At 38.0% G+C, this 26,474-nt stretch overlaps 1 protein-coding gene across 7 annotated transcripts in view; it reads right to left on the reverse strand.

The window, feature by feature from the left end:
• Positions 1-26,474, reverse strand: part of ARB2A (ARB2 cotranscriptional regulator A) — a 363,334-nt gene that overhangs the window by 101,066 nt on the left and 235,794 nt on the right. For 6 of the 7 annotated variants that reach the window (XM_075128571.1, XM_048851080.2, XM_048851082.2 and 3 more), the window contains 2 exons: positions 6,982-7,098; positions 3,426-3,510 (listed from right to left, as the gene is read on the reverse strand). In XM_075128571.1, coding sequence (XP_074984672.1) covers positions 3,426-3,510; positions 6,982-7,098 — 202 coding nt within the window. Of the gene's footprint in view, positions 1-1,375; positions 2,064-3,425; positions 3,511-6,981; positions 7,099-26,474 lie in introns of those variants that run through there. The other variant, XM_048851079.2, reaches the window with a different exon arrangement.

The raw sequence follows: 26,474 nt of genomic DNA on the forward strand, positions 1-26,474 counted from the left end.
ACCTTAAGTTAACTGATTGCCAATTAACTTGCAGTAAATAATGTTTGTAAAGGCTAATTTGGACTCTCCCCTAGCCTGAACTCTAGGATAAACAAATATTTGGGGAGTTTCCAGAACACACAGATTTGGAGTCATTATCCTAGTGGAGGTAGTTACAGGGGTTGTCAGATCTACCTTGGAGAGGTAGATGGCACGGTTCTCCTAAACTGCAGAGTTCTGAAATTAGTTGTGAAATCCCAAGGATCTCTGGGCAACTAGGTGGACCACTAGCCCCTCTGGAATATTCCCACAGATCACCTGCCCTAATGACTTCTTTAAGACCCTGAGAAACAAATTGCACAGAACTGCATAGAATATTCTGACTGAAGTCTCACCAATGCTGTATAAAAGGGAACCTACATCACCCTCACCTGTAACATGATTGCTCCGAGTAGGGAACCTAAAATCACTTTGGCGTCTTTGGGCCACCACACCAAATTACAAATTTATATCAAATTAATTGATAACTCTTCTGTAATTACTGCTTTTCAAGTCTCTCTGTACTCCATTAACTATCTGTGTTCCCTCATCCAATGCTATGACGTTATCTCACTGTTCCCAAGTCTCATCCTGTAATTTTAATTTTAAATGTAAAGTGTATTTACTCTTGTTTTTAGTTTTATATAAGTAAATATGAATGTGAACAAAAATATTAGCAGCAGATATGTTTTAACCAGTCAGTGATACTCTAATCAAAAGTCTGAACAACCTTGCTGGATATACAGCTTTGTTTTTCCAGTTTGATGACTTATTAATATGCCAGCATCTCCAGTGCTATGTAAGGATATGGCTGGTTGAACTGACTCAGCAAGCGGAGGGCCATGCCATCAGTGGAGGAGAGGTCTGCTCACAAACAATTAGTAGCCACCTCCCCCAGCCCCTGAATCTTGGGGTGCTGGGTAACTGGAAATCAGACCCTGTATAATAAAGCTAACACATATTATATGATCAAGAGACAACGATATGCTTTGATAACCTTGAACTTATTTCTCAGTACAAATGTAAGTAAAAAGTGGTAAGCAGAAAAGAGAGGTGAATTCTTTTTTTTCTTGCAAGGGATTTTTTTTTAAAGCTTCTTATTGTTCTAATGATTGAAACACCGTTCTTCTTTTTAAATACCAAGAACAATGCTGCCAATATGTCAGTGTGGATTGCTTCAGTACTGCAGTTCTCAGAAAGGAAGGATTGAAATCAAATCAATCACACCGGCTACTATAATAACTGTAATATCTAGTAACACTTCACATATTCATTATGGATAGTTTTAATGAAGATTTATATATTAATGAGGATATATAATTAAGCTGTAATGATTATTCACGGTCTTTCAGCAAACATCTCACAGTTGTCTACTTACAATAAAATATAGAAGAAATATAGTGAACATGAACAAAAACACGTTAGGAAATTAGAAGTCAATAACTCTTATATAATGTTTCACCTATTTAAAGCTCTGATTATATACTAGAGAATCATCAAATTGGTATTACATAATTTATGTTTAAATCATTGTCGTCAAAATCTATTTGCAAACTATGTTACATTTTCTAAAACATCCAAGTGCTGCACATAATTTAAACATATGACATTAAATACAAAAAACCTACATATAATTATCGGGTGAAATCCTGGCTCCTTTGTGGTCAGTGGCAAAACTCCCATCTATTTAAATGGGGAGTTCACCGGTTGTAACATTAAAACTATGCCCAATATGCTTCATTTTCTTTGGAACTGTAAAGCTCAGACTGAAGCTTGGTTCTTAATGCACATCATCATTAAAGAGTAAAAAATATATAAATAAAGTGTCTGTCTTTATTTTGAATATCCTGATTTTAGCTTGGTTATATTATAACCTTCACATCATTGAAATATAATATTATAGAAACAGAACAAAAGCTCAACTGGAGCCTTCTTGGTATTTTGGGGATATGCCGGTTGTTATTCAAAACACCTGTTATTGGGACTGGCTCTTCTGAATGAACACACTGTAGATCCTCTTCCTCTCCCTCCTGGTAATATGTATTCTTACACAACAGTGGCACAGATAGGGAAATTAAAGTTAAAACTAAAATGTATCTAGAATTGCTAATTCTGTGCAGTATTAAATTTTCAAAAGGCAACCACAACTTTTTAAAAATAATGAAAAGTCTGGTCTATGAATTCTGTTCAGAACTGAAGCCATATTTTAGTTTTCCAACCACAACAGCAGCACTAATAGAAACATTTCTATTTCACTGGGTTTGTACAGAACTGACACTTAGCACTTCTGGGCCTCAATCTTGCAGTTGGATCTACTAATATGGATCCATGTTCCAGTGCAGATCTGACTGCAGGATTGGGGCTTTAAATGAGCTCTAAAATAAAATACAACTAACTTTATATAGGCCTTTAAAAAAATCCTGAACTTCATTTGCAAGAATAGGACTTTAGAGGACTTCAAATAAATAGCCCTATATTATTAACCTGTAACTTGTAAAATGAACAATTGTGCTTCATGTGCAGCAGGGTCTGATAAAAATTAACATTCCATTCTTAATAAAAATGAATATAATGGTGGGTGGTATGTTGCCTCTATCTTGTGCAGTATAAATTGTTTTACTATTCTACAGAAATCCTATAACTGTGCTTCTCATTTTTGGCAAATTAAAGTTCAATAGTAGTTTCTTATATTGTGAATGACTATTTCTATACTAGAGGTCTTGCTGTTATATTTACAAATTATGTTTCATTAATATCTTCCTGAAATTATTACATAACTTTATAACACATTAACAAATGATTTATTGCGTTAATCCCTTTCATTGAATAAAACACCTATGATTTATGCTTCCATTAATGAAAGGCATTACCATTTCAAGAACATCACCAACACAGTAGAAGTTCCAACATTCTGGTGGACTATAATTTTGGTTTACATTTTTGTAATTTGCACTATTCGTACAGAACAGATTCATATTAACTGGAGCTTCAGAAGGTCACTTTTTCATTCACTTGTTCTTTTTTGTATTGTTTACAGGAGAATTTAGCGTAAAATTCTGAGCTGTCACAATCTCTATAATTATTTTTCTTAAGTTCCAATAACTCAAAAATTAATCACACACAAAGAGAAAAAGAGGGCTACAAAACTAGTAGTAAGCCATAGAAATTCAATACAGCTAGACAAAGGCAAAATAAAATACTAAAAATCATAAAAATAGAAGGCTATGATAGGCATTCAAAAGCTAGTCACATATTATTTTGCTTATCATTTAGCCACAGAAGAGTAAAGCAAAAGCAAAAATTATTTAAAAAACATATAATACAATAATCACATTTTAAACAATCAAACTACTCACTCATGGGCACGTTTGACACCATATACATATACTATAAACAAGTATACATACCTGCAGAAACACGTGGGCAGTCTGGCAACATGGACTCTACTGATGTATCTAGTGGTTCTGAACTAGACACCCAGTTACAACAGTTCTGTAATGTAAGAGACAATTTTACGGTGAAGCAATAATCTAAAACAAGAATAAATCATTAGACTTTATAAATATAGGCCACAATTCAGCAAGTTAGTTAAATATGTGACTAACTTTAAGCAGCAGTCACAATGGGGACTGAAAGGTAGACCCAGTTGTACTGCTCACATGCTTAAAGTTAAGCATATGCTTAAGTACCTTGTTGAATCAGAGCCTTAGTTTCACATGTGACCAAACATAAGTAAAACAGCAAAGCCCTGATTCAGCAAAAATACTTAAGTATGTGCTCAGTGTTAAGTATATCCTGAAGTGCTGTTTTGAATGGGGATGGATTTAAGTGCATTGATGAACTGGTATCTACATGAGTAGTCCCAATGCCTTATTAGGGATGGATTTATCTGTTTAAAATTAAGCATGTGCTTAAATGCATGGGGCCTAAATTATCCAACATGTAATTCAAATTTTCTTTTGTAATTGGTTAGTAATTATTGATGATAAATATAAATAATCTCCCATCTTCCTTGCTTTTATTAAGAGGTCATAATCTTTAGGGTGTGATAATGCAACAAATTGATGAGACAGTGCAGTGGCCGTGAAGTTGTAAAACAATGGATTATGACAGGAAAAATATAGTATTGCAGATTATTGAAATAACTGCCAATTTAGGTAAAATGAACTAGTACAGATACTTTACAATGTAAAGATCAGCCTTTGTGGATATATATTTAATGAACACTCAAGTTCACATTTCAGTCCTAAATTTCTGACTAAAAAGAATTTACTGTGATACCTTTTAAATATTTTTCTTCACTGGAATTTATTCAGAGAAGATTGTGTATCAAAATTTCAAATAAAATACTTCAAAATTTGTTATTAGGATATATTAGATATTAGGATTTGTCTGACTACACAACATTTGTTATATTTAAGATTACCTTACAAAGCAATGTGGCTATTTAGAGGCCTGTCAGTTAAAATACAAAATCTTCATGGCTTCACATATTACAAAACTATTTTGGAGTTTTGCCTTTGTAAAAACTGATTAACTTCATTTTAAAAAAAACTTTCTTGGAAAAAGCCAATGAATTTCCAGACAGATTTCTAAAAAAATCATCCCATCAATCATGATTGCAAAAATGGTTGATTGCTATTCCGGTAAACAAGCGTGTATTGTGTATTTTTAGAAGCTTGCTGCCCTAGTTGTGCACCATGGAATCAGTCCTCACTGTGGAAAGATCCTTGACTGGTAGATCAAGTGTCTTATTGTATTTCCTTAATTCATTCTGTCTGGAAGAAGATGTCAGCTGTGTTGCAGTGAGGAGAGAATTTCAAAGCCTCCAGTCCCCACCAATAAAGGCCGAGGAATGGCTTTTGAATAGATTTGTCAAGGCAACCCTACTGTTCTGGGACCAGGGAGAGCAGGAACAACATAAAGGAAGGGTTGCTGTATGAGATTAGAAAGTGAAGTTCACAAAGCATGGCAGATTTTTGTAAGAAACAGTAGATCAATGAAACTATTGAACTGTGTGGAAAAAAAAAACACATGAAAACAAACACTATCCAGTAATGTTATCTTTTTAGTAAAAATGGATAAAATGTTAGTATTTCCATGCTTCACACAGGCTTTAAGGTTTAAAATAGAGATAAATTTTATAATTTGCATACCTAATTTTAATTAACAACTGAATGTAAAACAGCAAATGTAAGAAATTATAAAAGAATTAAGATTTTTATTAGGTATTACATTCATTTGAAATAAATAAAATTAATACTAACTACTGCTAGAACACTACATCATAGAGTTGAGATAATACAGAAGATTAGCACACAATTAACCAGCTTTTATGTGCAATGTGACACTTGCCTGTTAGAAATAAGTATTCTCGAAAGCAGTGTCAAGATATGTAAATGGATGATTTGTTTTATCATTCATCACAGCTCCTAATAAATTCAAAAATCATGACTTCTACAGGTACTAAAAATAGGCCACCAATGATACAGGAGAGATAGTTTCAATGAAGAATGACTTTTTAAACAATTCATTCTTTCAATGACAGCAATTAGCACTACAGACAGACAGAGATTAGGTGTACATTTTAATTATTATTCATTCTACCAGTAGCCCTAAACCTGATTAAGTAAGAGATAGCTAGGTGATATGTTAGTCTTAATACCACTCACCTACACTTCACATATGTAAAAATACTTCTTATAGGAGATTTCCAATGCTAATGTAAAGTTATGACACTCCATCCACGTTTTAGGCCATTAATCATGTTACTTATTCTTTAACATCTACTTTCTGTAAATGAAATTAAAGGTAATGTACTTGTCTCATTCAGACTAAATGTTCAGAGAAAAATGAGTTGTCAGATTCAAATTATAGGACTTAACATTTTCAGTTTCTACCGTGTAACATATATTTTAAGGGTTTGATTTCCCACAGAAAAATGGGGATTTTTCTGACAGAGCCTAGAGGGGTTAGTATTCTTTATATTTTTAACATTTAAGTCAGAGCTGTCAGACTGCATCCCAGGTGATTCTCTATTCCCATCAGTCATGGCCTATAAAACGATAAGGTTAAGTTAGGAATAGGCAGTCTATAAACAATGTTTCACTAAATCCACAGGAAAACTCACTCCTATTAAAAAGTACAGGATAAATTAGTTTATATTAGGAATATATATTGCTTGTTTTAAAATGTCAAAATAAGACTAGATAAATACAGAAAACATTCCCAATGACAACAGTATGACCTTTATTTGATCAGGAACACAGATTCACAAACAAGAGTTTAGTTGATCTCACATTACAAATTATTTCTCTCTTTTTCAATTGCAGCTATCCCATACTTAAGTCTTAAAAAGCGTAATAAATGTATTCCGTTATGTTCTACCCACGGAAGAGAAGTTGTGCTTGCTGGCCATAAACCAATATCAGGTTAACCTCAGATCAACCAGCAGTTCCCATAGTATAGAAGTAATAAGAATGCTTTGACCTTTCATCAAAGGATCTTTAAAGTACTTTATAAACAATTAAATCCCATAACATTTGTGTGAGGTGGATAAATTTACATGAGTTCTACAGATCATAAACTGAGGCACAAAAAGGTTAAAGGACTTGCTCCAAGGTCACAAAGCAAGCAGATTCAGAATCCAGGAGTCCTAAGTGCCTCCCAGTACCCTACTCTGTTACCAGATCATGTGCCTTACATGATATTTGTGTATACTTTGCTGTGTAGTAGAAAAGAAAACTACAGTCATTTTTGATTGGTTTTCTCTGGTGACTGAGTTTCAAAAATGTTTTTAATCGAAATTATTTCAGGGACAGATGTAGGCATGCTGTTTACACAGTTCTTTAACAATGCTTCCTTGTGTATCTTAAAGAAATGGAAGAGATCAGTATTTAAATACTTGTTTGTAGAATCATATATAGCATTGTCTGCCCCAACTCTTTTAAAAACCATTCTCACCTCTCGCATCCATTCTCGAATAGTTTTGCCAGCTTCTTGATGCCACACATTGTGAACAGAGTCTGTCAACGCCACAGCAGTTACCTTATTCTTTACATCTGCCTCTCGTTGAATCATCTGTTAAAAAATATGGGCTTTAAGTTCCTTTTTCACTTGAATGGTGTCTGTTTAGTCACAGATAATGATTTTAAATTAAAAAAAAAGAGAGTAATACAAGTTGACTTCACTTGTTTTAAAGTTCATACAAATCCTAACAGTTCCAGAAATACAGAAAGACCTAATATTTTTGATAAAAGAAATAATACTAACTTTTAACTCACTGAACTATTCAATCCTATTATTTTCCATGTGGCTTGACAATTCTAGGATGAAAGGTATCATAGTGAAAAAATGGAAGATTCCCTGAGGACACCTTTTACAAGTTTTTTCAAGTTCCTATTTCTGTGCTTCAGGGAAGCTGGAACCCGTGGTTCACTGTAAGCTACTCAGGACTATCGTCTACTAATTTCCAGTAGATTGCTGTAGTTTTTCTGATGTACCATCTTACTTTGACTTGCATGGTTTTTTTTTTCTTTTTCTATCTAATTTAGCTGCCCTGCACTCCTACTATGGTCGCGGAATTCTTTGTGGTCTCTCTCATGTACACGTTCACCTTGCCATCATCAGAGTCTATCAATATTATTTTGTTTTCTAATATACTTGCCTCCATTAAAATTTGACACAATGACATATCTAAATAATGTGATTAGTAAAAACAATAAAATGATTGCTGCAAATAACACACATGAATTGACAAAGATGCTCTAGAACTCAACACTGGTCTATAAGATAAAGGGACTGAAAAGGAAGAGTGATATCAAAAACAGACAAAAGTTTTTAATCTCTTGACCCTAATTGGTAACAACAGATCAAAGAAAATGTAATGAACTATAGTTATAGAAACTGCATTTCACAACTAGTATTTTTACCATTGTATGTGTTGTATTAAATGTCATTATTTTTCCAACTTCCTCTCATGTAATGGCTGCATGGACAATTTCTCTGTATAAAGCCAGCCCTTCTTTGTTAATAGTATCAACTATTTTTCAACATAATAGAATACTTCTCTGAAAGGATGAGAGATCATTAAAATGGAGTCGTGAATGACTTTTCATATCATAAACAGACATGAACACTGAAATCCATACTTTTGATACAGAAGCAATATTTGCTGACATCCTGTACAAACTGTCTCGCTCTATTTCCTCTAAAGAGTACACATACACATCCTTTTCACTACTACTACTACTTACACTGAGTACGACTAATATTACCACCAAATCACTGCTGCATTTCCACATCTTAAATTGTCACATTTCATGTTTTCAACTTATGCATATTTTAAAATGAATGTAATGAAAATAATACTCTGGTTAATTGGAAAATATTCATCATCACTTCAAAGTGAACCAAGAAATTCCCATTCCAGGTTAGACCAGTGGTTCTTTACCTATATCTTATAGTGGACAGTATTAGATGGTTCACAGGAAACTCCAGCATACCTTGGAGAATTTTGTAAAAACATTCAGCTTGTTTTGATGAAAGAGCTGAATGGTATGAGTGTTACATCTAAAATTATTAAATTTTCTATCACTGTACAAGGCCCCAAATAGGTTCAAATTCTATAAAACACATGAAGATGTTGATTCTTCATACACTATAGAAATCATCTGTTCCTTGCTCTTCTTACACACCCTGTCAAGAGTCAGGTCAAAAGACCCACATGAGCAGAGTCACTGTAGTATACCAAGTCCTGGGTCATACGGTACTATTTGAAGATTAAGCGGGTGATCTAGGGAGGAGATCCATCACTTCCAGGAACCAAAACCTTCTGGGACAACCAAAGGCTAACAACAGTGATGTGCTGGAGGGAGCTCCCAGAAACTGACGGGAAGGCTACAGAAATTTCGCTACCTCTTGTGGAGCTTGCCTCCTCTCTGGAAACTGTTAAATAACCCTTGTCAGAGATGATTTACCGCTACAGTTCATAAATATACTTTTGGACAGTATTTTCTCACTCCCTTTGTTGTGGTGGAAATGCTGATTGCACCAAGTGACTTATCCTTTAAAAACGATTCCAAGGGATTTGCCTGCCCCTACAAGATCTTCATGCCCAGCTTCCCTAAATTATACAGTTTGAACAATGTACTGTACTATCAATATACTCTGTATAGCTTTCAGGAACACAGAGTGCACTTTTTCAGCAACTGAAAATGAGTTCTTATGTGGGTAGGTAGATCTAATTTAGCTAGATCATAATATGTTTTTATACAATTAGAGACCCATTCTAATAATCTTGGTGAGGAAACTGACCCTTTCACTTTCACAATGGCTACAAACAGTCTAGGTGCGTTCCTGAATGGTTTTGTCCTGTTAAGGTAATATGACAGTGCCGTTACTAAATCAAGCGTATGAAGTCTAGCTTCCCCCAAGATGAAATGAGGTTTGGGTAAGGAAACTGGAAGATGAATAAATTAGTTCACATGGAATTCTGAAAGAACTTTGAGCAGGAATTTGGGATGAGCCTGAAAATAATCCTGTCTTTTTGAATCATTGTATAAGGGGGACCCACCCTGAGGGTTTGAATCTCCCCTACCTGTCAAAAGGATATAATGGCTACTAAAAAAATAGTCTTCACTGTTAGGTGGTACAGGGAACAAAGGGAGAGTCTGTCATCCCTGTTAACACTATATTGAGGTCCCAAGAGGGAGATGACTCCAAAATTGGAGGGAAAACATGAATAAGGCCCTTAAAGAATCTAGCTACTGTGGGGTAAGAAAATACATTGTGGCCCTGAATAGGAATGTGCAAGTGTTCCTAAGGAACAATCAAAGTCCAGATTGTTTCAGACCTAGTAAATAGTCCAGTATCACTGAAATGGGTGTTGTCAAGGGAGACAGATAGTGCTGAGATGACCAAATATCAAATCTCTTCCGCTAAGCTTTATAAGTCAGTCGACTGAGGCTTTCCTGCTTTGGAGCAGAAAGTTCTGAACTTCAGCTGAACAGCTTTTCTGGTGAATGTCAGCCAGCTGGCATAGCATCTGACTGCTGTGCTGTGAAACTGTTGGGCAGAACAAGAAAAGTGATCAGCAGCTACCACGGAGAAGCTCAGCAGATCTGAATTCCAGAATTGCCTGGCCTGTACTGGGGCTATCATGGTCCTTGATCCAGTATCTTGCCTAAACTCTCAGGACCATCAATATCACAGAGACTGGGGTGGGGGTGCGGGAGGGGGATGGGACACATACATTAGTCCCAGTGTCCAGGGAATAAGAAAGGCATCTAAAGGGAGTCTAGATGGGAGCCCCTCTGGAGCAGAACACTTGGCATTTCTCAGTCTGTGGCACATAAGTCTATTGTGCTGACATTAAACATCACAGCTATGCATTCATTATGTCAACATCCATCAAGAGACTTATGTCTATTGTCACTTGCTGGGGTGATCTTCCAAAGCTCAACTCATCAGTGAGATATGAGTAGATTTGGATCCCTTGTCTCATTAAGTGAGCTACTACGGCTGCCAAGTACATCCTCAGTATTGTGGGAAGACCAAAGGGCAAGATACTGCTCTGCTAATGAGATGTTCCTGCTAGGAATCTGACATATTTCCTGTAAGGAAGATATATGCTGTTGAGATGTTGAAGGTCCAGAATGAGAGGTTAACCATCTTTCTTTAGAATGAGAGAATAATGGGAATAAAGACCCCTGACCCTTGAACTGTAATGACACCTCTTCCATTGCTCTGAGATGAGTCCACCTCTTGCTTTCACGTTATCTTGTGAGTGAGATCCCTAAAGAGGGATGGGGACGATAGTTGTGGGGTAAGAAGGAATTGGAACTGCAATATCAATTGCTGATAATCTACTGGATCCACTGGTCTGTGGTGATCCCAATCCAGACACCCCCTCCCCTGCCCAAAAAAAGACAGTTGCCAAAAGTGAGGGAAAAGGGTAGAGAGCCTCCAAAGGTTCTACTAATCTCTTGAAGATGGCATGAAACCTGTTGTTGAGAGGAAGATGTCGAGTGCATCATATCTGAGGAAGAGACAGTGCATGCTCTGCATAGGAACCTGCGCTTCTTCCTTGGAGGCTCCAATGGATTATAACAGAATGGAGCAAAGTTTTGAAGTCTGACTTGTTTCCTCCTGGAGTGGGTGGGAAGCGTACAAGCTCAGAGAGTGCAAAATGGCTCTAGTGTCTTTTTAATGAATGGAAGGCCTCATAAGTCTTTGAGTTTCAGAGATCACAGCCCTCAAAAGGAACATCCTCAATCATGGTTTGGACCTCCCTGGGTATTCTCGATGACTGGAGCCCAGAGGATCTTCAGAACACAACGCATATGGCCACGGTGCATGCAGACATATCAGATGCATCAAAACAGCCAGCAGGAAAGTTTTAGCTATCAGCTGCCCATTTCGCATGATGGATTTCAAATCTTATGCTCCTGTGCGAGTCATTCCATAAACTAAGACAATTTGTCCCAGTGCACATTGTTTGGTAGCTGCCATTATTCATCTGGAGCAGAACCGGTACTGTCTATTCATCCTTTTGGAAGTGGTAGGTATTAATGCTGGAGTCTGCCACAAGTCCTTCGCATGTAGAATGTCTAGTTAATAATAGACAATGACTGCATGTCTAGCAGCTTGTGTAACTTCTCTTATACTACTTCTAGAGGGATGTTAAAAGTCTCACCCATGCACTTCATTGGGTCTTAGAATGCCGTAAAATCATCTGTTGGACAAGGCACAAAGGGATTGACTGCCTCATCAGGGAAGGATGACGAAACTGCTGCTGGGATCAATTAGTCCTCTACCTCTGCCTCTTAATTGTTCTCAATCTTAAGAGAAAGGAATCTAACCCTAGAAGTGGCTCAGAGGATGCTGGCTTGCAGGCCTATGGTTTGTATACTACAGGGCACCAAGTAAGGCCACTATCTGAAGTGCTGGGTACCAAGAGTGCTGAAAAGTCATTGCCAGAGGAAAGGTGGATTTAGCTGGTACTGCACTCCTTTCAAGCTGGAGTTGAGGAGCCAGAGGGACTCATTTTAGGCCACTAGCTGTCCTTCAGCTGCAGAGTTTAAGATGAGTCCCAACAACTTGTTTCTGAGGGTTCTGGAGAGTGAAATGTCTGTCTGGTCTCATCTCTGAAGTGATGCCCTTTCCTACCCCTTCTTGAAAATGTTGACAGGTGGATTAAAATTGACAAGATGTCTCAGCCCTGGAGCTCAGGGAGGAACCAAGGCTCACTGTGACACTAAGTAAGCCAGAGAGCTCTGCCATTCCCAATGCAGGCCCTCTCTGGAGAGTCTTTCAGACAGGTTTCTTCTTACCCTGGGGTCCCTGGACTCACAACTCTTCCCTCTTGGTTCAGAGATCTGCTAAGAACATAAGAGTGGCCATGCAGGGTCAGACCAAAGGTCCATCTATCCCAGTTTCCTGCCTTCCGACAGTGGCCAATGCCAGGTGCCCCAGAGGAGATGAACAGAACAGGTAATCATCAAGTGATCCATCCCTTGTTGCCCATTCCCAGCTTCTGGCAAACAGAGGCTAAGGACACCATTCTTGCCCATCCTGGCTAATAGCCATTGATGGACCAATCCTCCATGAATTTATCTAGTTCTTTTTTGAACCCTGTTATCATCTTGGCCTTCACAACATCCTCTGGCAAGGGGTTCCACAGGTTGACTGTGCACTGTGTGAAAAAATACTTCCTTTTGTTTTAAACCTGCTGCCTATTAATTTCATTTGGTGGCCCCTAGTTCTTGTGTTATGAGGAGGAGTAAATAACACTTCCTTATTTACTATCTCCACACTAGTCATGATTTTATAGACCTCTATCATATCCCCCCTTAGTCATCTCTTTTCCAAGCCCCAGTTTTATTCATCTCTTCTTGTACAGCAGCCATTCTGTACCCCTAATAATTTTTGTCGCCCTTTTCAGAACTTTTTCCAAGTCCAAGTCCAATATATCTGCACACAGTATTCAAGATGTGGGTGTACCATCGATTTATATAGAGGCAATATGATATTTTCTGTCTTATTATCTATCCCTTTCTTAATGATTCCCAACATTCTGTTCACTTTTTTGACTGCCGCTGCACATTGAGTGGATGTTTTCAGAGAACTATACTATAATGACTCCAAGATCTCTTTCTTGAGTGGTAACAGCTAATTTAGACCCCATTTTATATGTATAATTGGGTTTATGTTTTCCAGTGTGCATTACTTTGCATCTCACAGCTCTCCTGCCTGAGGCTGTGCCATGAGTTAAAGCAGGCTTCCCCAGTCACCAGTATGTGGGTTCTTGGCCTGCTGCACAGAGCCCCCCTTCATCCTTGGACTCACATACTTCTTCCCCTTTGTTCAGGGGCCCTGACCTTGAGGCTGTGCTGTGAAACAGGCAGGCTTCCTCAGCCCACCAATCTCCTGTCTGGTTCTAGTTCCCACCCTAGGCAGCCTCTCTCCAGAGTCAGTGTTCCCCTACAATTCTCCTCTCCTGGTTGTCTGCCCCTCCCTTTCTGTAAGTCACCTAACAGCTGGGTTTATCATGTTCAGGGGGTAGCTACCCAATTAACCCCATGGCCGCATTTTCCTACTTGAACACCTATTTTCTCAGAGAACAGGGGTTGTCTGGTCCTTTACTCCAGTGCCCCTTAAATGGGAAAGCACACCCTCTTATAGTTCATAAACTATTGTCAGGTATTATTGGGCCTGATTCTAATTCACACTGGGCTGGCAATTTAAAAGTCCCTTAAATTAGATGTAAGTGTGATTTACTACAAGCATGTCTGAGTTCAATGATTAAGGCTATTCTTCTTTACAGGATTTGTTTCCTCTCAGTTCTCCTAACTGAACCTGAATATGTAAGACAGAACCACCACCATCTCACTGGTGCCTGATAGACAACTTACAATGGGATCTACAGGTATGCAAGGCTAAATGTAGTGAACTGGGAGTACAAGAAAGGAAATGCATTAGTTATGTAAATCAATTCAATTCATAACAGAGGATGGGAAAACAAACTCAATTACTCTAATTTTTTGCAAACTTCAGGAACAACAGCAGAATTTTGTAATATACATGCTATCCATGACCATGTCCACATGAATACATAGATGGGTGGAGGAAAAGCCTTGTAGTCACAAATGGGAAGCAAGAGGTGCCTTCCTTTTTGCCCCTGTGACTCGTCTCATACAATAAATGTAGCACCATTGGGAGCTATGTGAGAAAGCTCCCCTATATGCTAGCTGGCTAGAGCAAATAAGATCTCCTCTGAGCAGCTCAAAAAATAGCATCCCAGGTAAAGGGACAAAAATATTGCTTTCAGCAATCTGTGGAATTCTGTAGAATTTTCTATGGAACGAAATAGAATGTAATTCTTTAATTTGAGTTAATTTACAAAATTTTTCAATCCCTATTCACAGGTTCCCATAACATCAGACATATCAACATTCCCATAGGCAAAATATATATTTCATAAATACAGCCTTAATATGCAGAATACAAATGTGTAATAAAAATATCAAATGTATATTTACTAAGGACAACACAGGGAAGTCACAGTATAATTTATTCCCTAAGAATGTATATATATATTTTACATACAGAATATAATAATCTGGTTGTGATGTTTATGTTAAAATATATTCTGTATAAAAAATCCCAGACCAATGAGCACTGTGGAAGCTAAAACAGTTACAGGCAAGTTGCCTCTATTTGCATGGATGAAAATCTGTGCACATACTTTTACACGTATACATTTTATTGACTTATTCAGTCAAGTGACAGAATCTATCACATTCACTTGCACAAATAAAACCCCCTTGAAACCCCCTTGAAAATTTGGTCATTAATTTCAAATATATTTGCTCTTTATTTGTGGATCAATTTTAATACAACTGTTATCAACTGCAACTCTGTACTGTCAATTGACATGCTACTGTATTCGGTTAGATATCTGATATACTTGATATTGTAACATAATGTAAATATCAATACTTGTGACACTAGAAAGTTATATACAATAGCATAACACCTTTTGTCAAAAGAAATTATCAGCATGCTACAATTTATTTTATAAAAGGCCAAATCTTGCAAATGCTTAGTTCCATGCTTACTCCTTCGCCTAACCACACTGAAGTCAATTAAACTATAAACAGATGTAAGCATGCTTATGGGAATAGCTATATGTGAGGGGTCCATAATATCTATAGTTGTTGTTATAACAAATGTAATAAGGAATAAATATTAAAAAATGTGAGAAAGGTTATTAAAATATGTCTCTATTTCTATAGGGCTCCATGAATCAGAATTTATCCTCTACAGCTGTTGGTATAAGAGCTCTCTGGGGCTTCTGGGACACTTAGCCCTTCCGGTTACTCCTAATTAGGAATGGGCAAATTGATTCAGTCAAAATAAGAAATGGTCCAAAATTTCATCCATTTCATGAACTGAGTATAAACTCTTTTTAAAAATTTGAATTGGTTGGGAAGCCTCTCCTTCCTCTAGGCCTTCCACACTCATCTGCTCCTTAAGATATAATATCAATATGGTATTCCTCAGGTTTCAATGAACACCCAAATGGGCGCAAATTCCCAGTAGACATGCTGGGCTCTGTGAATTGTTTGTAAAAGTAATGGGGCAGGGGAGGGACAGAAGAATTCACAGCTAGGGAGCAAATGGGAGAATTTTCTCTGAAGACCCCTCCTTACAGAGGGAGGACCTAGTACTTATTTCTAAACACTCCAGTTGCTCACCTGGGAGAGTGGATATGTCTATGTCAAGGTTCCTCCCCCACTCTGAACTCTAGGGTACAGATGTGGGGACCTGCATGAAAAAACCCCCTAAGCTTATCTTTACCAGCTTAGGTCAAAACTTCCCCAAGGTACAAAATATTACACCCGTTATCCTTGGAATGGCCGCTACCACCACCAAACTAATACTGGTTACTGGGGAAGAGCTGTTTGGACGCGTCTTTCCCCCCAAAATACTTCCCCAAAACCTTGCACCCCACTTCCTGGACAAGGTTTGGTAAAAAGCCTCACCAATTTGCCTAGGTGACTACAGACCCAGACCCTTGGATCTTAAGAACAATGAACAATCCTCCCAACACTTGCACCCCCCCCCCTCTCCTGGGAAATGTTGGATAAAAAGCCTCACCAATTTGCATAGGTGACCACAGACCCAAACCCTTGGATCTGAGAACAATGAAAAAGCATTCAGTTTTTTAAAAGAAGACTTTTAATAAAAAATAGCAGTAAATAGAAATAAAGAAATCCCCCCTGTAAAATCAGGATGGTAGATATCTTACAGGGTAATTAGATTCAAAACATAGAGAACCCCTCTAGGCAAAACCTTAAGTTACAAAAAAAGTACACAGACAGAAATAGTTATTCTATTCAGCACAATTCTTTTCTCAGCCATTTAAAGAAATCATAATCTAACACATACCTAGCTAGATTACTTACTAAAAGTTCTAAGACTCCATTCCTGTTCTGTCCCTGGCAAGAGCAGCACACAGACCCTTTGTTCCTCTCCCTCCTCCCAGCTTTTTAAAGTATCTTGTCTCCTCATTGGTCATTTTGGTCAGGTGCCAGCGAGGTTACCTTTAGCTTCTTAACCCTTTACAGGTGAGAGGAGCTTTCCCCTGGCCAGGAGGGATTTCAAAGGGGTTTACCCTTCCCTTTATTTTTATGACAGTCTATAAGCCCTTCCTATGACTCTTTCAAATCTTCACTTCACTCCCACTCATAAAAGCAAAGTAGTTAGTCCATCCTAGAGCAGGATTAACTTCTGCTTTATGACTGTCGTTTGAATGAGCTTTCCTCTTCCCTGGAGAAACGCACCATTTGATCATGTAGCAGGTTTGGTTGGGTTGGTGCAAAAAAAGTGTTAAGGATATTACAATAAGTATAAACCAACAAATGTTCACCTGGCCAGCAAATTTCATTGTTTTCAGGGATTTAAGTCCATCTCCAGTTGCCAAACCTGAGGCCAATTAGGGGTACCAGGCTAAAACAGACGACTCCTACCAGTGCCATAGGAACACAAACTGAAATACAAGTCATAATGGTAGAAATCTGACTCATAGTCTCTAACTGAGCCTTGTCAAAGCAACTACAAATTGAGCAATCTAGTCCTCTGGAATAGGACCCACTACTGTCAATCTAAAACATGATCCAAAGTATAGAAAGCACACAAACTCATCTAACATCTTCATCTGATGTCTGGGGCTACAGATCTTTCTGTCAACATGCCTGCCATTGGTCATCATCTACGAGATTTGATAATAGCTCCTCGTTGGTCTCCCAAAGCCTGTTAGAAACCTGTTACCTATAAATGAGACAAAATGTTGGCACTCTGATTAAAATCTGATAGATATAAAGTTTTCCTAAGTAGAAGGCACAGAGATTTTGCTCTCTGCTAGAGCTCAGTCAAGACACTCACCCCAAAGGCATCTACTAGAGGAGAGAAAAGCCAGACATTATTATTGACATTCTGATAAGTTAGCTGGAGAAATGCAGGCTTGACAGAACGACCATTAAGTGGATACATAATTGGTTAAATAATTGGAAACAAATAGTAACTATTAATAGAATGACGTCAGATTGGAGGGAGGTCTCAAGTGGAATTCCACAGGAATCTGTTCTGCGTCCGGTATTATTTAACATCTTTATTGACCTGGATGTAGGTATAGATAGCATACTGATAAAGTTAGCAGATGACACAAAGCTGGGTGGGGGGTTGCCAGTACTTCAGAAGATCAAGCTAAAATTCAGAGGGATCTTGATAAACTGGAGAATTGGGCTATAGACAACAAAATGAAATTCAGCAAAGACAAATATAAGGTTATATTTAGGGAAGAAAAACCAAATTCACAAATATATAATGGAGGAAAACTGGCTTGGCTGCAGCACTGCTGAGAAGGATCTGGGAGTTGTGGTGGATCACAGCTGCAGCATGAGTCAGCAGTGTGATGCTGTTGCAAAAAAAGCAAATCCAATTTTAGGTTGCATTAACAGAGGCATAACATGCAAGTCACAGTATGTGATAGTATCTCTCTACTCAGTGCTGGTTAGGTCTCAGCTGAAATACTGTGTCCAGTTTTGGTCACCAATGTACAGAATGGATGTAGAGAAACTGAAAAAGATCCAGAGGCGAGTGACAAAAATGATCAAAGGGATGGAATGTAAGCCACTCAAGCAAAAGCTGAAGAAACTGGGTATGTTTAGTTTGGAAAAGAGGAGACTAAGTAGGGACAGATAGTGGTCTTCAGATACTTGAAAGGCTGCCAAAAAAAAAGATGGAGAAAATTTGTTCTCTTTTGCCACAGAGGGCAGGACAAGAGGCAGTGGGTTCAAACTACAGCATAGCAGATTTAGGTTAAATCTCAAGAAAAGCCTTCCTAACTGTAAGAATGGTAGAACAATGGAACAGACTGCCTTGGTAGGTTGTGGAAGCTTCCTCACTGGAGGTTTTCAAAAGGAGGCTGGATAGCCATTGGCTTGGATGGTTTAGAGACAACAAATCCTGCATCTTGGCAGTGGGTTAGTCTAGATGATTCTTATGGTACTTTCTAACCCTATGATTCTATGATTTAATGGACAATTTGCCTCCAGCTAATATTTTCAATGAAGGCATTTGCTGGGCTACCATTAAAGAGTCTGATCTGGTAGGGAACCATACAGAACCATGGAAGAAGAGACTAGAATTGGCTGCATTGCACTGGATTGGCAAACTGGTACTTTATCCTCATAACAGCCATCTTATACGCCAGATCTAAGCTTTCGGTTTAAAAAAAAAGTCTCTATCCCTCATAGCTTTGAAGAAAACTTACAAAATGTGACTAGAGGATAAACCAAAATAGCAAGGTATGTCTGAGGGCATGTCTACATGGCAGCTAGGAGATGAGAGTCCCAGCTCAGAGGGACATGTGTATTACCTCTGCTTGAGTTAACACACTAAAAATAGCAGTGTTCCCAGACTAGCACAGGCAGAGGCTCAGGCTAGCCACCTGAACCCAGGGGGTCAGGCTGGATTGTACTTGGCCAGCTACCAAGCTGCCACCTGTACCACCATGGACACACTACTATTTTTAGCACATTATCTCAAGCAGAGTTAGTGTGTGTATTGTCTACCTGTGCTGGGAATCATACCGTCTGCTGCTTTAATTCTTTAACACTCTTAACTATTTCACTGCTGATCAAAGCATGGAAGAAAGAAGAGGGAAAACTCCATTGAAAAGTCTTGAGTATATAGTCCACTGAGCAGTGTCTCATGTTGGTGACCCAAGTTGGTAGAGGTTGGGTTATGGAAGGAACTTGGGAGAGTACCTTCACAGAGTATTTTCCAATGTCCCCTGGCCTGCAAGGCACTGTGTAGGTATTTGAATACCATATCTAGTAAAATAGCAAGTTGTTCAAGGGAGGGAGAAGAACCTATTTCTTTCCATGATCTACAACCCTGTCTAGAACAGGAAAACAGGCCACATTTAAAAATGTGTTACATACTACAACTTTAAACTGAGTTTGCAACTAGTGTAGATATAGTTGGACAACTTTAAAAAAGTGCTAACTATTCTAGTTGACAATATGTGGGAACCTTATGGTTGACCAGCTAATGTGTTTTCAAAGGTGCTAAAACCTTGCCTATGCTAAGTGCTGAACAGTGTTTAAAATATGTTAAAGATCATGTGTTAGCCAATACCCTAGTCCAGACAGGGACTTTAGTAGTGTCCATACCATGCCCAGAGGACCAGAGTCTAAGGACTCATCCACACTATTGGCACCAATTTTAATTTAAGATATGATTTTAAACTCATTCCGTTAAACCAGTGCCAAAAGATGTGTGGACACTTTTATTTCAGTTTAAACCAAGCTTATGGTTTTCTTCTTCCCTGTACCCAGATGTACCACATCCTTTACTCCCTCCATCCCCTACAGGGCTTTTCCTCCACCCAGATCCCAAGTACAGGAGAAGTTCCAAGGCAGCAGGAAGCAGGGAATGTTGCTGCTGAGTCTGATGCTCTTGACCCAGCAGCAGCCGTTCCCTGAGTCCTCTCTCCACTGCCTTCCACTGTCCCAGGACCGTCTCTGTGCTACAGGCTCATACATTGAAGGCAAGGCTCAGTGGCAGGGCAGGTCTATGTCCTTAGCCCCAAAGCTCTTGCACACAGCTCTGCTGAGCCCTGGAGGTCATGTGATTGGAGGAGCTTCTTGTGACAGCTATTGTGACAGCTCCTCCTACAGGCTCTAAATCCCAATGACTGAACATCAGTTCACAAAAGTTGGCAATACTACAATACTGCCTTCCACTGGCTGCTCAGAGGAGACATCTTTCCCCACCACCACCCCCAGATTAGAAAAGCTGCCATTCTCTCCATCTTTCACATCCATCACTGTCCTCGACATTCCCCTCAGCCTCCTTACTGCCCCCGCACATCCTCCTTCAACCCCTAAATCTGCCTCTTGCTCACCCCAGTGCCCTCATTAAGAGCAGCATCACTTCCACGTACTTATGGACTGTAAGGAAATGGCAGCCATCTTGCTGGCTTCAGCCTCACTGACAGAAATAGGAATAGTGGCAATTTTAAATAAGGGAAAATTTGTGAGTTGGCAGTATTTCATCATGTTTTCAAGAGACAGATAAAACAACAACAAAAATCACTAGTCACAATTAAATTGCAAGAGTTGGCAATACAGCAAAAGGAGCAACCTGAATCCAGATTATGCAATTTCCAGATTTTTATAGAATAAGACTAAAATAGATACAACATTACTCTGTTATATTTGATGTGATCTAAAGCTACTGTACACAAATATATATAACAAATTTGTGAGAATTAAAGAACCAATACACAAGGGTTGAAAGGGGATTTTTTTTTAAACTATCACTAAGAAAATGACCCATACCAAATGAGAGACAAAGCCTCAAGTGAGTTATGAAAGTCTCTCTCATATGTGTAATTCAGAACTTGAAATCCACAGCCCAGTTTAAAAATGACCACAGTAGCGAAAATTATTTGAAATAAAACCAAGTAAAACAGTAAGTTTTATTACGTTTTAAATTTCCAAAGTGATAAAATGTTACTTCCATGTCTACAATATCCAAAGGGATATATGTGAAATTTTTAATTCTTCTGTTTTTGTAATCAGCTCTAATATGCTCTTCATGTATATATTCAATGTTCCGTTTCCATGTGTTCTCTTTCATACTCTCTCTCACACACACAACATATAAAGTGTGTGCATAGCGGTAATCATCAGCATGGCAACTCCTGAAGTTCTCATTCAGTTTTCAGTAAGATTTTGATTAAGTAAGGCCTGAATAATTATTTAAGGATTTAGTTCTATATTATCATATATTCACACAAATATACATACACATATTATTTCTCTAAAGGTATGGAGTTTAAAAGCAAAGAGCAAAGCTGGGTGTTATGCTGAGCACCTCACTGATGGACATGAAGTCTAACACCCTTGTTATTTAAACGCTACCAGCTGGATTTCCACTATAGCAATAGGATAAGACAACATTCACTTTTCCTGTACTTTGAAGCTTCAACTTCAATTCCTGGAACCTTTGACTAACTTCAGGAAGGAAAAGTCTCTCCACAAGCAAGATCACTAAGGGAGAGGGTATATAAACTGAAACTTCTGGGGTCACATAAACTCATGAAGATAACTCTCTAGTCACTGGTTAGACAATGGCAAATTATGATTTATTTTTACAGGCAGCCAGAAGAAAGCAGTAATAACTTCCTTTCCCTTTCCTACTTAAACTGTGCTGCTACGTGCATGCTCCCTCAACAAAAAAGCCCTGTGGTGTCTGTGTGCTAAAATAAACAAACAAAATTAAACAAACACCGTGCAAACTACCGAGAGCCTGGAAGTTTGAAAAAGAGACCACAGTAAACCAAAGAAGGAAGTTTGATAAACAACTACTGACCATGCAGAAAATGGCTCACACCTTTTGTGAGATGGGAGAAAGAAAGATAAAATTAGGAAGCGGCTATTATGAAGAAGCTCTTTCATATACAGAATGGTGTTTATGAAGCTGTCTAAAGAGTATTTGAACTATAAATGGAAATGTTTAGGTTAAAATAAAGATCTTCCAGCTCAATGTACAGTATAGGCCTAATTTTTAAAACCCAGCCTCATGCTCTGTGCCTAAATAATTGTGGCTACAATTTTGCTGTTGAGGAGAGCACACACTTTGCCTGCCTAAGAGACAGGACAGTAGAACACTAGAGAGCTTGGGAAGCACTCTTTTGATGCTTCTTGGGACAGCACAGTACATCTGTGGATTGCCCAGAACACAAGGCAGTGATCAACTACCACAAATCAGACTTGAGTATTTATGGCATGTGCATACATGGTCTGTCAAAAGAAATCCTGTTGGATAGCAGCAAATCAACAAAGGAAAGAAGAGTATGATTTGTTCAAATTAATGTTGGCTTTTAGATAATATTTATGGTGCCCAAATGCTATGGCAATGAGTGCCTTTATAAAAGTATTAATGAACTTTCTGAAAGTTTTTTATTTATCATATACAGTTTCATTATAGTGAGTTTAGCATAATTTACTTGCATGGTCTAATTCTGTCTCTTGGGCGCACGCACACACACTTGACAGATATTTCTGGCATATAAAAGTGTTGCTGTTCATTTACTCTGGTGTTGTTAGGACTAGACGAAACAAGTCTGCAGATTCTGGATCATACTCCACCTTTGGTCTTTGCACTAAACTCCGAGTGATGCCTCCCAGTCTTCCCATCTGTGGTCTCCACAGCTTTAAAAATGAGCATGCTGAAGGCCACATGTCCTATCACTGTGTGCAAAGAACCCACCCTTCTCAATTTTCGAGTCCTTACTCAAAAATAAATTGTGAAGTCCACAAATTCTAGCCCATGTCTGCAAAAATTCTTTCACATCCCATGATATTAAAAATATGCTGTAAAATGTGCTGTCTCTGGCTCTCCTGCTGCATTTCATGTTTGGTTGTGTTATCTGTCTCCTAAATTGTAAGCTCTTTGAAATAGGACCATGTCTTCTTTTGTGCCTTGTACAGAACTGAGCAGACAGATAGGCTCTCTTTTATGCTCTTTGTAAACTTTTAAAGTAAAAGAAAAATACATACTAGCCTTACAGTTAGGTCACATGCAGCTCCAGCAATCCCTGGTGTTTACTTTCAAAACATATTACCAATCATGGGCCAGGTACTCCAAGTGACTCACTGCTCCTACATTCCACAAGGAATACTCTGATCCAAATGGCAACTGATTTTTACCAGTTTCTTTTTGCCAAAGGTCCCATCACACCATCAAAGTTGATCACGACAGGCTCTCTAGGGTTCTTTATTTCACTGCCACCACCACCACTGCAATTCAATTAGTTTCTAGCTTTTCAGGGTAGAGTGAAGGTTACGGACATCAGCCACATACCTCTGACAGCTCCCTGATATCCCTCTTATAACTGTCTGTATTGCTACTTTCAGTGATATACCATATGTCAGTGTGATTATATTATGCATATGTGATTATATTATAACACGAGGCAAAGATCACAAGATCAGTATGTCACTCCAGTATCTTGTGCTGCTTTCTGCAACTCCATTCTCCACCTTTCGTAACTGGGGAGGACCTTAACCTGGAGTGTGTCTTCCTTGCAAAATGCATCCTGATATTTGGGCTAGTCCCACTCAAGGGACAAATTCTTGAAGAAACTCCCTTTATACACATAAATATCTGGGTTACATTGAGAGGCCTTAGGGATGGTCTACACATAGCTTACACTGATTTAACTCTACTGGTGTGGAAACTGATGTAATTAAATAGGTGCAATTTCATTTCCAAATATTTTCTTTTGACCATTTCAAAAAGTTTTGTTTTGACTTTTTGTTTCGAATCATTTATATAGATAATTAGCTGAATTTAAAAAAGGTTGAAACAGGTGAAAATGACCTGCAATGAAAAACAAACAGAAAACAATGCAAAAAAAAAAAAAGATTTATTTGACCTAAAACTAAATGAATTTATTTTTATTTTTCAGTTCAGCATGCAAACTGAAAAATCAAGATAAGTACCTTTATACCAGTTTTCAGAGTAGCAGCCGTGTTAGTCTGTATCCGCAAAAAGAACAGGAGTACTTGTGGCACCTTAGAGACTAACAAATTTATGCTCATGCTGAAATAAATTTGTTAGTCTCTAAGGTGCAACAAGTACTCCTGTTCTTTTTACCTTTATACCAGTATACCTGCATCCACAGAGGGTTGCCTCAATTTATCATCAGCTTCTAAACCGATACATTAACTTCGTACAAAAACTGTATATAGACAAACCCTTAGTCTTTTCACTATTGCCCCAGAACACATGTGAACTTGCTATTCCTAGAGCTCTTTTGGTGTGGCCTCAAAAAAGAGAAGGCTGAGGTAACTTGTTGGAATAAAATCAGGTTCCCCTGTGGAAAAAGAGTAAAGTTTCACACCAGGCTTGAAAGGAAGCTTTCATGAGCTTAACAACAGCCGTGCCATAAATGTTTAGGATTTTTGTTTTTTTCCTCCTATACTAACCTATGAGTGAACTTTTAAAATGTCTGGCTTGGGTTTATAAACCTTCACTCTTGGCTGGAACAACTTTATGAAACTGGCAATCAACTGTCACTCTTCCCACCTATACTGCTAATCTTAGGTTCTTTTGTTTCCAGTGGTGGTCATTCCATATGGTGAATCCCCTTCCATTTTCCTCAGTTCTTAATGCCAATGCAGACTTGAACATCAAAAGAAAAGGTGGGGCAGGGCGGTGATCTACTATTCTCTAAGATGGACAGAGGGGCCACGTACAGGTAAAAGGTTTCCCCTTGCAGGAGCATTAGAGCATCTGTGCATATCTGGTTGTATTAAAATGGCATCCGAGATTATTGTTATTTATAAAATCCTTCTGGCACTGCTCAAAAGCCCCACTCAAGATTCAGCTCCCCATTCTGCTAGGAACTGTACAAACACACAGGAAAACATGATCCTTAGCCTGAATTGCTTACAGTCTAACTAGAAACAAAACACAATGAATGAGTGTAACAAATAGTAGGAGGGAAGGGGGAAAAAAAGGATAAGAAGATCACGAAGTTACCTGGCTAGATATGTATACAACTAGATGGCTCCAAATAATTTGAAGGTTTTATTTCCTATATAAATTGATAAATATCAGCTATCTTCACCTGCCACTCAACCTAGAGTTCATTACGTAGTTTATTTCTTGTCCCACAGGAACATGGGTCTTGAGAAGGAATTTGACGGAAGTATGGGTAGTAGCCTTACAGATTAGTTCAGAAATGCAGTTTGTGACCATTAAGAACTCTTTCAAAATTGCAGGGACTATTTGTTGGACACTTACATTTGGAATGTTTGGTGATGTGTTTTAATAAAGGCTCTAACCTATTGTTTTTCCACACTGCAGATTCACATATTTTGTTCTTCCAGCAGCCTGTGGCATCAGAAAAGCAGAAGAGGTAGATACATCACTTCAGTTCTAGGGAAAGTTTGCGCAAAAAAGAAAAAAAAAAGCTTGTTGACATGACTTGTTTCATCTATGGAGACCTACAATCTTCATTTGAGATCGATGAAATCTCTAGCTCTGTGCTGTGTATGAGAATGACTACAGTAATACATATACAGCATATCTGTCACATAAGAAGAAATGTTATCAGGTTTTTACTTCATTTAATTTTGAAAAAAATCATTTTAACATGTCACAGTTGTATGTATGGTTGTGTGTATATCTATATTTAGATAGCAATATAGCTATAAAATGTAAAAACAATTTCCACATAAATGTACAAATTACACATATTAGATAGCTATAGTTTCAGGTTCATATATTAATGAACAGAAACAATATTCCCTTTACAGTAAGCATCCTCTAGGTCTACCCATCCTAATGGAAAACAATAACATTTCAAATCAGTGACAAGAAGGGCAGAATCTTTAAACCTATCATTTTGACATCTGATGATAACACTGATAAAAGATGGCACTGGAAAATTTACACTCAGAGAGCTTATACTACATATATAGAGAAACGTACTTGGTGCTATTCTGTTTTTCAGTATTTCTCCTTATTTGAACTTTTCCAACATTTCTCTGGACATGTTTCAACTACAGAGTTCATGTAGACAACGGGAGTCTGTGCTGTACCACAGTCTCATATCTTCCACATCATTAATACAGCACCAAAATCATTAACAAAAAGTATTTCATGTATTAGCCAAAATAAACTTGCTAATACAGTATATTTCTTCTCAGACTAAATAAGTAATAATTTTATTTGGACTTGTAACTTGCTGCAATTTAAAAAAATGTTATATTAGCCAAGTTCATCAATGCTGAAATAATTTAGAATGGTACAGTTCAAATAAAATTAAAAGTCACCAGTGCAACATGTAAGAAAGCTGACAACATACA

Source organism: Caretta caretta, chromosome 5 (assembly GCF_965140235.1).
Source record: "Caretta caretta isolate rCarCar2 chromosome 5, rCarCar1.hap1, whole genome shotgun sequence".
Classification (NCBI taxonomy): Eukaryota; Metazoa; Chordata; order Testudines; family Cheloniidae; genus Caretta; species Caretta caretta.